The sequence below is a fragment of the Leopardus geoffroyi genome, chromosome D4 (genome assembly GCF_018350155.1).
Source record: "Leopardus geoffroyi isolate Oge1 chromosome D4, O.geoffroyi_Oge1_pat1.0, whole genome shotgun sequence".
Taxonomy (NCBI): Eukaryota; Metazoa; Chordata; class Mammalia; order Carnivora; family Felidae; genus Leopardus; species Leopardus geoffroyi.
In genome coordinates this window covers 87,040,574-87,055,877 of record NC_059342.1, presented here as the reverse complement: position 1 = coordinate 87,055,877, position 15,304 = coordinate 87,040,574, and the positions used below count along the sequence as shown (strand labels likewise).

The window sequence follows — 15,304 nt, the reverse complement described above, 5'->3', positions numbered from 1 at the left end:
AATGGGGTCCCGCCGCCTGGCACTGGCGCGGCTGCATGGGCTCTTCGCGGTCTACAAGCCCCGGGGCTGAAATGGAAGCACCTGCGGGACACCGTGGAGCTGCAGCTTCTGAAGGGTGAGTGCCTCGAACCGGACCCACAACCCCGCTCCGGTTCTCCCGGGAATCCATCTCCGCTTCTCATCCTTCAGGCAAAATAAAGTCATGTGACCCAGTTCCCCGCTTTCCAAATCGCTGGTTCTGTACACTCCCTTACTCCTCGCTTTCTCCCCGCGTTCAGATGGGTAAACAGACTCAGTGTTCGTTGTCATAAGTAGTAGAATCAGAATTTGAACCCAAGTCTGTTTTTTCTCTTTTTTTTTTTTTTTGCCTTTTCTCCTTATGTTTATATTTTTAAGTTGTTTTTAATTCCAGTATAGTTAACATACAGTATTAAATTGGTTTCAGGTGTACAATATAGTGATTTGACAATATAGTGATTTAACAATTTTATGCATTACTCAGTGCTCATCATGATAAGTGTACTCTTTATTTCCCAGTACCTATTTCACCCGTTCCCCACCCACCTTCCCAAGTCTGTGTCTTAACTGCTGCTATTTGCTACATCGTGGGCTTTCTCTTCTACATCTCCATTCTTCCCTGTTCCACCTTCGCCATGTGTTCAGACAGAACTGACCGGATATCCTTTACCTTTGTGTACTCAGGTGTCAATGCTGGGAAGCCTCCTGCCCCTGAACAGCGTGTTCGGTTCCTGCTGAGCCCCATGGAAGGCAGCGAAGAGAAGGCGCTTACCCTCACAGCCACCAGTGTGCCTTCTCTCACCAACCATCCGCTGGGTAAGGCACCTTCAGGCCAGGGCCTGGGTGTCACTCCCCAGGTAATCTCTGCCCAGAGTCCGTGTCCCAGTCAGTGCTTAGATTCCTGTCTCGGATCCTTGAAGGGCCACAGCAGGGATGACATATTTGACCAGGGATTGGCCAGTTTTCCTGAAAAGAGCCAGATAGTAAATATTTTAAGCTTTGCAGGCTCAACTCTGCCATCGTAGTGCAAAAGAACCTGTAGATGGGACGCCTAGGTGGCTCAGTCCGTTGAGCATCAGTCAGACTTCGGCTCAGGTCATGATCTCCTGTTCATGGGTTCAAGCCCTGCATCAGGCTCTGTGCTAACAGCTCAGAGCCTTGAGCCTGCTTTAGAGTCTGTCTCCCTCTCTCTCTGCCCCTCCCCTGTTCGTGCTCTGTCTCTCTCTCTCTCTCTCAAAAAATAAAATAAAACGTTAAAAAAAAAAAAAAGAACCTGTAGGCAGTATGCAAAGCAATGAGCCTGGCTGTGTTCCAATGCAACTTTACTTGTGAAAAGTGACCTTTGAGTTTCATATAATTTTCTTATGTCACAAAATATTATTATTTTGATTTTTTTGAACCATTTAAAAAAGAAAAAAGAAATTTAACTCATGGGCCATTAAAAAAACCAAGTTTGGGGATATAGCCTGTAGACTGTAGTTTGCTGACCCCTTTTAATTATTCTGGGACTCCAGATGGCAATTGACACCCTCAGGTAGAAGTCCTAAGGAGGGAGTTTCGGACTCTGGGGAAAGAGTGACTTTTTTAGTCAACAGAGCTGCCCAAGAATGGAACTGGTTTTATAATGAGCTCTCTGTCACTAGATGAGATTAGAAAGATTGAGGGGCTTGTCCAGAAACCATTAAAATCCCTTTGACAGTGATATTTAGTGACTCTAAAGTGTAACAATAACAAGTATGATGTACTGAGGATCCTCTCTGTACTAGATACTGTGTTAAGCTTTTACCAAATACCATCTCATAGAATCTTCACCACAATCCTATGAGGTGGGTCCTGTTCTCATTCTTCAAATGAGGAAACTGAGGCTCAGTGTTGACATTAAGTAACACAGCCTGAATTCAGTAGGCATTTAACCATCCTGTATCCTTCCCTTAGATACCTCTTGATCTATAGAAGGGTATATGCTTCTGACTCATTTCCTGTGTACGGTCTTTTTTTTTTTTCTTTTTAACAGCATTATTGAGATAGAATTGATATACAAAAAAACCACATATTTTAATGTATGTATTTTTGATGAGTCGTTCATTCTTTCACTAGGTATTTCCTGAGCACCTAGGTTCTCTGGGGGTAGAATTAGGAACCCACGCCCTGCCTTCAGGAACTTACCATGTCCATTTTCTCCCTGGGGTGGCCAGGAGTCTCCTTCTGCAGCAGCTGAGTAGGAAACTCGAGTCCCAGTGTTAGGCCCAGTCCACTCAAAGCCTCTTACTGGGGGAGCGATGAGAGACAGAGCAACAAGCCCTTTTTCTGGGCCCAGGGAACTGAAGAAGTGGTTCTAGGCCCCAGAATCCATGGTAGGGAAGCCCGAGAGTCCACCCCCATCCTGGTTTGGGCTCCATGAAGCTACATTCTAGGAATGAGGTCACCATGCAGGCCAAAGTCATCCTGGAAGCTGGATTCATCGAGGAAAGGGACCTTGTTTGTTTCTTTCCAGTCTGTGGACCAGCATTCACCAGCTTGAAGGTTGGCGTGGGACACCGGCTGGATGCCCAGGCGTCTGGGGTGCTTGGTAGGTGATGTGGTGAGCCTGGGGGAGAACTGGGGAGCTGCCAGGAACCCGACTTACTTCCAGCCTGACAGCCATTTCTCACCATTGCCCTCCTCCCCAGATTCCTACCCCAAGTCTGATCAGCTGCTGGAAGGGCCGGTGGGGGGTGGGGGGGAGGGGATGTCACAACTGCCCACCTTTATCAAGTGATTCCTGTGTGTGACATGTGGTACAAAGCCCTTTGTGCACATATATTCCTGACTACAACCTTATTAGGTAGATATTTTATGATTTTATGAAGAAAAGAAGGCTCCAGGAACTTAGGTGACTTGGTCTGGGTCACGTGGCTAGTGAATGCCCCTCATCCAGGGAGGGAAAATGGTCATCACTTGTGGGGGGTAGCCAAGCGCGTGACTGGCCCCATTGGCCAGGGTCTGAATGTCGCTGGAGCTGGACACACAAAGCCCTGAGTCATGAGCCATCTGTGCCCCCGGGGTCAGGCGGTGGCCACATCCTCCATGCACGATAGTCACAGTCCCCTTGTCTAACTTCCTGGGGCACAGGCAGGCAGACATGATCTCATGCTCCCTCTCCAGGAGTGAATGGAGGGTCATTCTCTCCTTCAGCCAGAGGGAGAAACAGCCAGAAAAAGGCAGGGAGTGGTCACAGTGCCCCTTTCTTGGGCCCTTCCTTTGTGCTGATTTCTTCCTGTGCATTGCCTCAACCTTCACAACACCCGCAGGGATCAGATGGCATTTTTATCCCCAGTTTGCTGATGGGGAGCTTGAGGCCCAAGTAGGTTAAAGGACATGCTTAGAGCCATCCCACATTTGAGTGCAGGTCTGTGTGACTGGGCCAGTGGTCTCTTGCTTTTGAGCACATCAGAATCCCCTGGCGAGCTTACTAAGGATCCTAGGCCCCTCCCCTCCAGCAGTCAGAGTCAGTATGTATGGGTGGGCCCTGAAATCTGCATTTTCATATCTACGAAGAAGAGCTTACTTGTGCTGTCCTCGCCCCCACCCCTGCTGGCTTTAGTAGCATTGAAGGTGGGAGTATTCTGGTGGTGGCTGTAAGGGTTGGGGGTCCCAGGGAAGGGGGAGCCAGGTGTGAGATCAGCCTTGCTGTCTTTCAGTGCTTGGCGTGGGACACGGACGCAGCCTCCTCACCGACATGTACAATGCTCACCTCACCAAGGTATGGGGGTGCTGGGGACAACTCATTTAGCCCCTCGTCCTTTCCCTGGGAGTCACTGGTGGGAATCTGAAGCTGAGAGGATTCTGTGGGGGAAAGGGCCCGGCCATCAGCAGGCATTGTTTTATGGCCGTGTGCTGGGGGATAAGGGTAACACAGCAACGGCTGTAGGCATTACTGCGTGCGGGCTGCTCTGTGCCGAGCGCTGCACGTGGACCCCTGTGGACTCCCTTGTGGATGCCTCACAACTTCCCCAAAAAGTGGGATCTGGTGTTAACCCACCTTACAGATGAGAGAACTGAGGCGTTGAGAGGGGATGTCACTTGCCCAGGGTCGTGCAGCCTGTAAGGAACAGAGCTGGGATTTGAACCTGGATCTGTCTGACACCAGAGCCCAATCATGACACCACTCCGTTCCGTCCTCAAGACTGAGAAGTGGATGTCACCGCCTAGACCTCAAGGAGTTTGTGTCTGGACTGGGGCCATGGAGTCTGGCATCATGAATGGGGACAGAGGTGCCGTGTCAGAGAGCCTACATTTTTAGTGGTTAAGAGCAGTTTTTGGAGCCAAATGGCTTCAGTTCAAAACTAGCTTCAAGGTGTCTGGTTAAGCGTCCAACTCTTGATTTCGGCTCAGGTCATGATCTCATGGTTTGTGAGCTGGAGCCCCGTGTCAGTCTCTGTGCTGACAGCCCAGAGTCTGTTTGGGATTCTCTCTCTCCCTCTCTCTGTGTCCTTCCCCTCTCTCTATCTCAAAGTGTCCTTCCCACTCTTTCTATCTCAAAAATAAATAAACATTAAAAAACAAAACACAGGGGTACCTGGGTGGCTCAGTCAGTTAAGCCTCTGACTTCGGCTCAGGTCATGATCTCACGGTTCATGAGTTTGAGCCCTGCATCGGGCTCTGTGCTGATAGCTCAGAGCCTGGAGCCTGTTTCAGATTCTGTGTCTCCCTCTCTCTGTGTCCCTCCCCAGCTTGTACTCTGTCTCTGTCTGTCTCTCTCTCTCTCAAAAATAAATAAAAACATTAACAAAACAAAAAACACACAAAAAACAGCTTCTACTCCTCTGCCAGCTCTGGGTCCCTGGGTGGATTGCTTAATATCTGTGTATCCCCCCTTCCTCAAGTCTATAATGCGAGAGATAATAGTACCTCCTCTATAGGGTTACTCTGAAGTTTAAATTAGTAACGGCATGCAATGTACTTAGCACAGGCACTTAGCACAGTCAATAAATTATTGTCACTGTTGCCATCATCTCTGACAGAGGCACCTGCACAGATTGTATTTGGAGGGGTGGGGAGAAGCCAGCAGGGTGCACTGGGAAGGGCCCAGCATGATAAGTTGTCAGGTTGGTCTGGAGAGGAGAGTTATGCAGGCATGAGGTGGTCATAGTAGGGTCGTCATTGTCCTTTGCAGTCATAGAAAAGTCTGGTGCCCTTCCCGAGAGGGGCAGTGAGGTGGCTGGGGGTCTCTGAGTGCCTGCGCTCCCTGAGGGGAGACCTGAGGACCCCCCCACCTGTGGCCTGTCTAGCAGGTTGGGGGTTTGAGCTGTTGGCTCACTTCCTTCCTCAGTGCTGAGGGAGAGCAGGGACACTGACCATATCTTCCCCTCCCTGTCCCTGCAGGATTACACGGTGCGTGGCCTCCTGGGCAAAGCCACAGATGACTTCTGTGAAGACGGGCGGCTGGTGGAGAAGTCAACATATGGTGAGAGCCCGCAGGAACCCAGGGCAGAGGGAGGAGCAGCTGTGGCTGCCTTTGCATTTGCTGTCCCTTGGTTCCTACAGCCCCGCACCCCCCCCCCCCCCCCCATGCAGGCCATTCAGCCTCCCTCGGTGACTCCCAACACACTAAGTTCAGTCTGGCTGTTAGAGGGCTTTGGGCACATGATTCTGTCTTCCACAAACAAGTGCCATGTGTTCCCTCTTTGCTTCCCCACCTGGCATAAATGTCACCTCCCCAGGGAAGCTCCTCTAACCCCCAGATGAACGAGGTGGACTCTCAGAACAATAATCGACTAATGATTCGTGATTATTTAATATCTGTCTTCCCATTACACTGTCACCCGTGAGAACAGGGACTGTGTCATTCCACTCCTGTGGCTACACAGCGCAGAGCCTGGGACATGGGAGGTGCTTATTGGTTGGATGGATGGATGGTTGGAGGGTTGGCTGGTTGGATGGGGGGATGGATGGCTGGATGGCTCATTCTTGGCTTCTTACTCTCCCTGTGTTCTGACATTTTCCGTAGATCTAATTCATTTCTCATTTAATGGATGTTTTTTGAGCACCAGCCACGTGCTAGGTACTGGCGGTGGGGAGAGGATGTATGATGAGTCAGATGGGGTCCCCAATCTCAGTGAACTCACAGTCCGGCAGGGAGAGCACACACACACCACCACGTCACCTGGAGAGGATTAGAAACCTGTGGCAAAGTAACACGATTATGTCTGTACATGTGGGTGTATCAGCATACAAAACACATCTAAAGATAACTAGCAAGTTGACACTTCTGGGAGAGAGGAAGGCAGAATTTGGAGGAGAGGGGAGGTGTTTGTTAATGCTAATCTAAATTTCTGTTTTTCGTTTTTGATGTGTATTTATTTTTGAGAGAGAGAGAGAGTATGCATAAGTGGGGGAGGGGCAGAAAGGGGGGAGAGGACAGAGGATCCGAAGCAGGCTCTGTGCTGACAGAGAGCCCGATGTGGGGCTTGGACTTGTGAACCATGAGATCATGCCCTGAGCCACCCAGGTGCCCCCTAATCTAAATTTCTTAAAGAAGAGGGGCACCTGGGTGGTCAGTTGGTTAAGCGTCCAACTTTGGTCACGATCTCGTGTCGTGGTTCATGAGATTGAGCCTTGCGTCGGGGTCTGCACTGACGGTGCAGAGCCTGCTTGGGACTCTCTACCCCTGCATGTTTGTGCATGTGTACGTGCCCTCTCTCTCTCACTCTCTCAAAAAATAAATAAACTTAAAAAATTATTGTAAATTTCTTCTTTTTTTTTTTTTTTTTTTTTAATTTTTTTTTTTCAACGTTTATTTATTTTTGGGACAGAGAGAGACAGAGCATGAATGGGGGAGGTGCAGAGAGAGAGGGAGACACAGAATCGGAAACAGGCTCCAGGCTCCGAGCCATCAGCCCAGAGCCCGACGCGGGGCTCGAACTCACGGACTGCGAGATCGTGACCTGGCTGAAGTCGGACGCTTAACCGACTGCGCCACCCAGGCGCCCCTCTTCTTTTTTTTTTTAAATTTACATCCAAATTAGCATCTAGTGCAACAATGATTTCAGGAGTAGATTCCTTAATGCCCCTTACCCGTTTAGCCCATCCCCCCTCCCACAACCCCTCCCGTCACCGTCAGTTTGTTCTCCATATTTATGAGTGTCTTCTGCTTTGTCCCCCTCCCTGTTTTTATATCATTTTTGCTTCCCTTCCCTTATGTTCATCTGTTTTGTCTCTTAAAGTCCTCGTATGAGTGAAGTCATATGATGTTTGTCTTTCTCTGACTGACTTCACTTAGCATAATACTCTCCAGTTCCATCCACGCAGTTGCAAATGGCAAGATTTCATTCTTTTTGATGGCCGAGTAATACTCCATTGTCTATATAGACCACATCTTCTTTATCCATTCATCCATCGATGGATGTCGGGCTCTTGCCTTTGGCTGCTGTTGACAGTGCTGCTGTAAGCATTGGGGTGCGTGTGTCCCTTCGAAACAGCATCCCTGTATCCCTCTAGTACTGCAATTGCTGGGTCGTAGGGTAGTTCTGTTTTTAGTTTTTTAAGGAACCTCCATACTGTTTTCCAGAGTGGCTGCACCAGCTTGCATTCCCAATTTATTGTAAATTTCTTAATGAAGATTTAAAAGTTTTTTATAACATTTATTCATTTTTGAGAGACAAAGACAGAGCATGAGTTGGGGAAGGGCAGAAAGGGAGGGAAACACCACAGAATCTGAAGCAGGCTCCAGACTCAGCTGTCACCACAGAGCCCGACGCGTGGCTTGAACTCACAAACTGTGAAATCACGACCTAAGCTGAAGTTGGATGCTTAACTGACTGACACACCCAGGCGCCCTTTTTTTCTTTTCTTTCTTTCTTTCTTTTTTTTTTTTAAGCGCCCCACTCTTGATTTCAGCTCAGGGCATGATCCCAGCATCATGGGATTGAGCCCTGTGTCAGGCTCTGTGCTGAGTGTGGAGCCTGCCTGCTAGAGATTCTCTCTGTCCCTCTCCCTCTCCCTCTCCCTCCACCCACTTGTGCTCTCTCTCTCTCTCAAAATGAAAAAAAAAAAAAAAAAAGTTAAAAACAGAGCAAATTAATGCTGAAAGAGACCCAGGTGCAGAGTGGCAGGAGCCAGGAGAAAGAAATGACAGGCTCCAGGGGCGCCTGGGTGGCTCAGTCGGTTAAGTGTCCTACTTCGGCTCAGGTCATGATCTCACAGTTGGTGAGTTCGAGCCCCGCATCGGGCTTTGTGCTGACAGCTTAGAGCCTGGAGCCTGCTTCAAATTCTATGTCTCTCTCTCTCTCTCTGCTCCTCCCCCACTCGTGCTCTGTCTCTCCTTCAAAAAAAAAAAAAAAAGTGACAGGCTCCAGGAAGTCTTCGTGGAGGAGGCTACATTTGAACTAGGCTATAAATGAGGGGGAAGGAAGCAGTGGTGGGTGCATTTCAGGTAAGGCAACAGGGTTGCCTTAAATAAAGTCAGACAGAAGGAATAAAAGGCTTAGTCCCTTCCAAGCTGGAAAGCCTTTGGTTACCACACCTGTGCCCAGAGCTCTGGCCTTTGGAGTCAGAAGTTGGCACCTGCCCAGCTGGGTCCCAGGATCAGCCTTCTAGCAGTTCATGAGCGTCGCCAGGCTTGGCAGCTGCCTGCCCTTGTCACTCAGTGGGTCCAGCAGGCAGAGCCCCTCCCTCTTCTTGCCATCTGTTTCTGCGTTGAGACAGATGGCGCTCTCCCTCCCAGGGTCCCTGGTATAAGCAACCCTAGATTGGGGTTCAGGGGACCTGGCTTAGAATATTGGATAAATCTCATTTCCAGAAGAAACTTTTTTTTTAATGTTTATTTTTGAGAGAGAGAGAGAGACAGAGCACGAGCAAGGGAGGGACAGAGAGAGGGAGACACAGAATCCGAATCAGGCTCCAGGCTCTGAGCTGTGAGCATAGAGCCCAGTGCGGGCTCGAACTTGTGAACCATGAAATCATGACCTGAACTGAAGTCGGACGCTTAACTGACTGAGCCACCCAGGCGCGCCCAGAAGAAACTTGGGAGTGTATGAGCCCCTTGAAAATGTCCTCACAATGCTGAGTTCAGATATAACTTTGTAAGAAGAGGGTTCTGGGCTTTCACAAGATTCTCAAAGGACTCTCAATCCTCTAAATGGGAACTCTGGGACAGAGGGTGCTCTGGGACACCCTCCAGGTTCCAAGGACAGGGCTGGTTTGGGGGGAGGGAGTTCACCTGTCCTCAGCAGGCACCTGTGTGCTGACCATCCCCCCTGGCTTTTCCAGACCACGTGACCAGAGAGAAACTGGACCGGATCCTGGCCCTGATCCAAGGTTCCCATCAGAAGGCCCTGGTGATGTAAGTGGAGCCCAACCCACACTTTCCTGAAAGGGGCCCTTGAGGCGGTGCTGGAAAAGCAAGAAGTGCCCACTGGGCTCCCTGTAGGCTCCGCCCACCCGGGGGCAGATTCCATGCATCTCTTTGGAGCCCGAAAGCAGACTTGAAGCAGCCCTTCCTTCCACAGCACGCAGAAGTGTTTCTTTGTGCCAGACCAGCCCCTGGGGAGACCAAGGGGGTACAAGAGACCCCGGCTGGCCTCAGTGGGAATATATGATTTAGTGGAGAAGGAAGCCAGGAACCCACATGATATGATGCAGAGCCAGGGGGTGGGAGCAGGCAGCATGTGCATGACTGGAAGCTGGGGGGGTGTGTGCAGAGGAGGGCAGAGCCTGTATCTAAAGATTGGAGGGGACGGAGAAAAAGGTGGCTGGATGGGCAGGCAAGATGGAAAGAGAATGAAGAGCTTCAGGAAAGCTCTTTCGCGAGAGGGGGCAGGGCCGGGGGCAAACAGTCTGCCCAGCTCCCCACTCCACGCCAGTCCCCTTCTCATCCCCAGGTACTCCAACCTCGACCTGCAGACCCAGGAGGCCTACGACATGGCCGTGAGAGGCTTGATCCGGCCCATGAACAAGTCCCCGATGCTGATAACGGGCATTCGATGCCTCCACTTTGCGCCTCCGGAGTTCCTCTTAGGTAGGCTCCCCCAGGAAGTTGGAGCAGTGAGATGGGGCTCGTGGGTTTACAGAGGCTGGCACTTGACAGCCCCAGTCTCTGCTGGCTAAGGCGCCAGGACCAGCGTCCTTCTCTGCACGGGGCTGGACCTGGCCAAGTCACACGGCACACGGATCGAATGCTGTCCTATCCGCTGCCAAGTCACCCTTTAGAGCCAGCTTTTAGCGGGCAAGTTATACTCAGCAGCTCATTCCCGGATCTTGGCAGCGTTTCAGGTTTCAGTAAGCCAGCAGACGGCACCCTCACCTCCCCAGTCCTGCCCACCTCCTTCTCTCTGTCTTACTAACCAGGGCTCCTTTCCTTGAGTACGGACCAGGGCTCTCCCAGTTCGAAGCACCTTATGGAGATTATCTCTCAGACTCCTCACGACCACCCATTTTATAGATGAACATACGGAGTCTTAGAGCAGCATTTCTGGAATATTAACCTGCCCACAAATCACCTGGGGGTCTTTTTTTTTTTTTTTTAAGTTTATTGATTTATTTTGAGAGAGCATGAGCCGGGGAGGGGGTAGAGAGCAGGGAGAGAGAATCTCAAGCAGGCTCCACGCTCCGCTCAGCACGGAACCCGATGTGGGGCTTCATCTCATTGGTGAGATCATGACCTGACCTGAGTCGAAATCAAGAAATCAAGAGTCCGGAGCTTAATTGACTGAACCACTCAGGTGTCCACCCCGCCCCCCCCCCCCCGCCCCTTTTTGAAGTTTATTTATTCATTGAGAGAGAGAGAGAGCAAGCTCTGGCGGGGGGGGGGGGGGTCTTCTTTAAAGGCAACTTCTGACTCTGCCGGTTTGGGTGGGGCCTAAGATTCTGCAGGTCTAACAAGCTTTCAGGGCTGGCCCTTGGGCTACACTTGGAATGGCAGAGCTCTGGAGAACTAAGATACTTTGCTAGGGTTATCACCCAGCCAGGAGGTATCACAGGGTGTGGATCTAGATCAGCAGACACCAGAGGCTGTGCTCCCATCCGTGGGATCTGTCGTTATGTACCCCTGGCAGAGGTACAGTGCATGCACGAGACACAGAAGCAGCTGCGAAAGTTGGTGCACGAGATCGGCCTGGAGCTGAAGACCACTGCTGTCTGCTCCCAAGTGCGGCGTACCCGTGACGGCTTCTTCACCCTGGACGACGCCCTCCTGAGGACCCAGTGGGACATACACAGCATCCAGAATGCCATCCAGGCCACAGCTCCCCGGGTGGCAGTGGAACTGGAGAAGAGCTTGAGGCCAGGCCTGGGCACTCCGGCAGCGCCCCAACCCTAGCTGGTCCTGGGACTCCAGGGGGCCGAGCTCTGCCTCAGGGCTGGAGAATGGTGCTGGGCATTGAAGGGCCAGGCCACTGGTGGGGCACTGGATGGAAAAGATAAGAGTTGTTCCTGAGCTGCCACTGATAACTGTGCAGAAAGCAAGAGTAGGGGGAAGCTTTTTTACATGTGACATAAAACTCCAAAGCTGTAAGAAAAAAGATCCATAGACTTGAAACAGTTGAAGAGGAAGAACTTCTTTGTGAAGGAAAAGGTGATAAACAAATGACAGACTGATAAAAATACTTGCAATGTGTTTAAGAATGAATAGCCATAATGTATAAAGAGCTCTTATAAAAAAGAAAGAGACAAGAAAATTGGGCCAATGGCATGAATTTTGTGTGTGTGTGTGTGTGTATATATAATATATATATGTTCTATATACGTATATTTTCTACGTATATATATATATATATGTATATATGGAAAGAAATACAAGTGGCCAGTAAACCAGAAATGATGCTCAATCTCTCTAATAATTAAAGATTTATAGATGAAAATGATATGCCTTCTCCTTGCCTTTCAAAACAATAAAAAGAGAATATCCAGTATTGGTGATGTGAGAAAATGGGCAATCTGTGCTATTGGTAGGAATGCACAACTGTGGAACCTTTTAGGAATACTTGGTAGTATGTGTCAACACTAAGAACACTCCTGCCCTGAGACTCAGTTGTTACAGTGTCAGGAATCTGTCTTCTTACTCTGATTGCAGAAAATTGTAGGTACATAGATGGTCATAGCTGCATTGTAATAGTAGCAAATAGGAAATGTCACTGTCCTCCATCAGCAAGGGACTGTATAAATAGACAAGGTGTGTATAGGGTCAAAAGGTTCTCTATTCTAAGGGCGCCTGGCTGGCTCAGTCAGTAGAACAGGCAACTTTTTTTATTTTTTTATTATTTTTTTTAATGTTTATTTTTGAGAGAGAGAGAGACAGAGTGTGAGTGGGGGAGGAGCAGAGAGAGAGAGGGAGACACAGAATCTGAGACAGACTCCAGGCTCTGAGCTGTTAGCACAGAGCCCGATGCAGGGCTAGAACTCGGGACCAGCGAGATCATGACCTAGGCCAAAGGCGGACGCTTAACTGACTGAGCCACCCAGGGTCCCAGAACACGCAACTCTTGATCTCAGGGTTGTGAGTTCCAGCCCCACGGTATAGAGATAAGTCTAAAAAAATAAAATTAGGGTGCCTGGGTGGCTCTTCAACTCCTGATCTCTGCTCAGGTCATGATCTCACGGTTTGTGAGTTCCAACCCCGCATCGGGCTCGTGCTGACAGTGCAGAGCTGCTTGGGATTCTCTCTCTCCTCTCTCTGCCCCTCCCCCCACCACACACTTGTGTGTGCATGCTTGTGCACGCTCCCATGCTCTCTCCCTCAAAAAAGTTTATTTTGAGGGAGAGATAAAGAGAGGGAGTGAGAATCCCAAGCAGGCTCCGCACTTTGAGCACAGAGCCCGACGTGGGACTCGATCTTACAAACTGTGAGATCATGATCTGAGCTGAGATGAAGAGGCAGATACCTAACCCACTGAGCCACCCCAGGCACCCCGATAAATAAACTTAAAAAAAGTTAAATCTAAAAAAGGCTCTATTCTAATACTGTCAGGAAAATTACCAAAAACTGATTTTTGTAGCCTTTTTTTTCTGCCAATTTGATTTTTCTCTAGGCTTTGGACACCTTGATCCCTTGTGAACAGGGTTTTTGTTTTGTTTTTGTTTTTGTTTTGTTTTTTGGTCTGGCTCTCTTTTAACCTCTATCCATATAGATATTTCCTACTCACATTTGGGGTAGAAGGAGCAAGCTGGCCTCTGGCTAAGGTTCCAGTCTGGGCCCCAAAGGGAAACACTGCATGTCTCCTGTCCCTGCTGTCACCCTGGGAGAGGAGACCCCAGCCACCTTGGCGTCCTCACCTTCCCACGGGGGCAGCGCAAGCCTCGGCATGGTGCCAGGCAGGTGAGGCTCTGCGGGCTGCTGGCTGTGGGGCCTCAAAGAGCAGCTCCTTGACCTGTAACATGAGAATAATGGTTCTGCCTGTCTTGTGGGGTTGTTACACATGAAGTCATGGTGAGGTGCTCGCTGTGGGTAAGACCAGCGCTGTGTGTGCGAGCCATCCAGCCATCCGCCTGCCGTGGCTGCTTTCTTCGGAACGGTGACCTAAGAGAGCTGTCAGAGTCAGAGGCCTTCTCTCCATCACCTCTTGTTTATCTGGGGCGATAATCAGCTGGGAGCTGGACAACCACCTTGGCCAGGTGATCAAGGTCAACAGCGACAGTGATAAAGTTGTTGCCGTTGCCTGTATGTCCTCTTGATGTGAGGTGATGAAAATGCCCCTTCACCTCTGTGGTCTTCCTCCCAATAACCCATGGCTCCAGTCTTCTGAGGACATGGGACAGATTCTGGCAGTGAGGCATCCTACGAAATACCTGACCAGGACTCCTCAAAATCATCAAGGTCATCAGGGCACCTGGGTGGCTTGGTTGGGCCACCACCTTCGGCTCAGGTCGTGATCTCGTGGCTCGTGAGTTCAAGCCCCGCACGGGGCTCCATGCTGACGGCACAGAGCCTGCTTTGGATCCTCTGTCTCCCGCCACTCTCTCTGCCCTTCCCCCACATATGCTCTCTCAAAAATAAGTAAACATGGGGCGCCTGGGTGGCGCAGTCGGTTAAGCGTCTGACTTCAGCCAGGTCACGATCTCGCGGTCCGGGAGTTCGAGCCCCGCGTTGGGCTCTGGGCTGATGGCTCGGAGCCCTGGAGCCTGTTTCCGATTCTGTGTCTCCCTCTCTCTCTGTCCCTCCCCCGTTCATGCTCTGTCTCTCTCTGTCCCAAAAATAAATAAACATTGAAAAAAAAAATTAAAAAAAAAAAATAAGTAAACATTAAAAAAAAAAAACAAAAAACTTACCAAGGTCATCAAAAGTAGTGAAGTCTGAGAAACCACCATAGCCAAGAAGAACCTAAGGAGACATGACAACCAGATGTAATATGGGATCCTGGAACAGAAAAAGAGGACTTCAGGTAAAAATAAAGGAAATCTAAGTAATTTCTGGACACTAGCTACTATATAGTAATGTCTCAGTATTGGTTCGTTAATTGTAACAAATATACTAACGTAAAGTGTTAAATAGTACAATAATACGGCAGAGTCCGTGTTGAGTATATGGGAATTCTATGTCATCTCAATTTTTCTGCAAACAACTGTTTAAAAAAAAAAAAAAGTCCATTGGCAAAAAGATGAGCCGGAGAGATCTTTGAGAATCCAGATTCTAGCCCTAGCCCTTGGATTCTAACTCAGTGGGTCTGGAGCAGGGCCCGGAAATCTGCATTTCAGCAAGTGCCTAAAGAATCTGATACCAGAGCTGTACAAACAGGGCCCCCCAGGAGCCAGCTGGGCATCACCATTCTCTTTGAGTCATCAGGAGCCAAACTGATGGCTACTTGAGGGCCATTTAAGAAGAGAGTAGCCAACGTGGGGCTCAGTCGGTTACATGTTCAGCTCTTGATTTCAGCTCAGGTCGTGATCTCACGATTCGTGAGTTTGAGCCCCGCATCGGGCTCCACGCTGGCACTGGGGAGGCTGCTTGGGATCCTCTCTCTGTCCCTCCCCGCCCACCCCCCTCCTAAAATAAGTAAACTTGAAGAAGAGAGTAGCGAACAGCCACAAGTGGTGGGGTTTGCCTACCTCACCAGGGCTGCCCTAATAAGGTATCACAAACCAAGTGGCTTAAAGGGTAGAAAGTTACTGTCTTGCAATAGGTTGAATGTAGAAGACTAGGGGTCCAAGATCAACCAGCAGGGCTGGTTCCTTCTGAGGGATGTGAGGGAGAATCTGCCAAGCTTCTCTCCTGGCTTCTGCTGGTTTGCTGGCAATCTTGGGTTCCCTGGCCGGTAGAAGGCATCACTCAGATACCTGCTTTCAAGTTCACATGGCCTTCTCCCTGCGGACACAC

General features: G+C 49.8%; 1 protein-coding gene across 1 annotated transcript; it reads left to right on the top strand.

Moving 5' to 3' along the window:
• The first annotated feature begins 9 nt into the window (after positions 1-9).
• On the top strand, positions 10-11,906 carry TRUB2 (TruB pseudouridine synthase family member 2). Its single transcript, XM_045467548.1, is given in 9 exon segments — positions 10-115; positions 703-834; positions 2,513-2,587; positions 3,699-3,760; positions 5,383-5,464; positions 9,268-9,340; positions 9,879-10,015; positions 11,052-11,293; positions 11,295-11,906. Coding segments are annotated over 8 exon segments (828 nt in total). The 5' UTR covers positions 10-115; positions 703-761; the 3' UTR covers positions 11,379-11,906.
• The last annotated feature ends 3,398 nt before the right edge of the window (positions 11,907-15,304 follow it).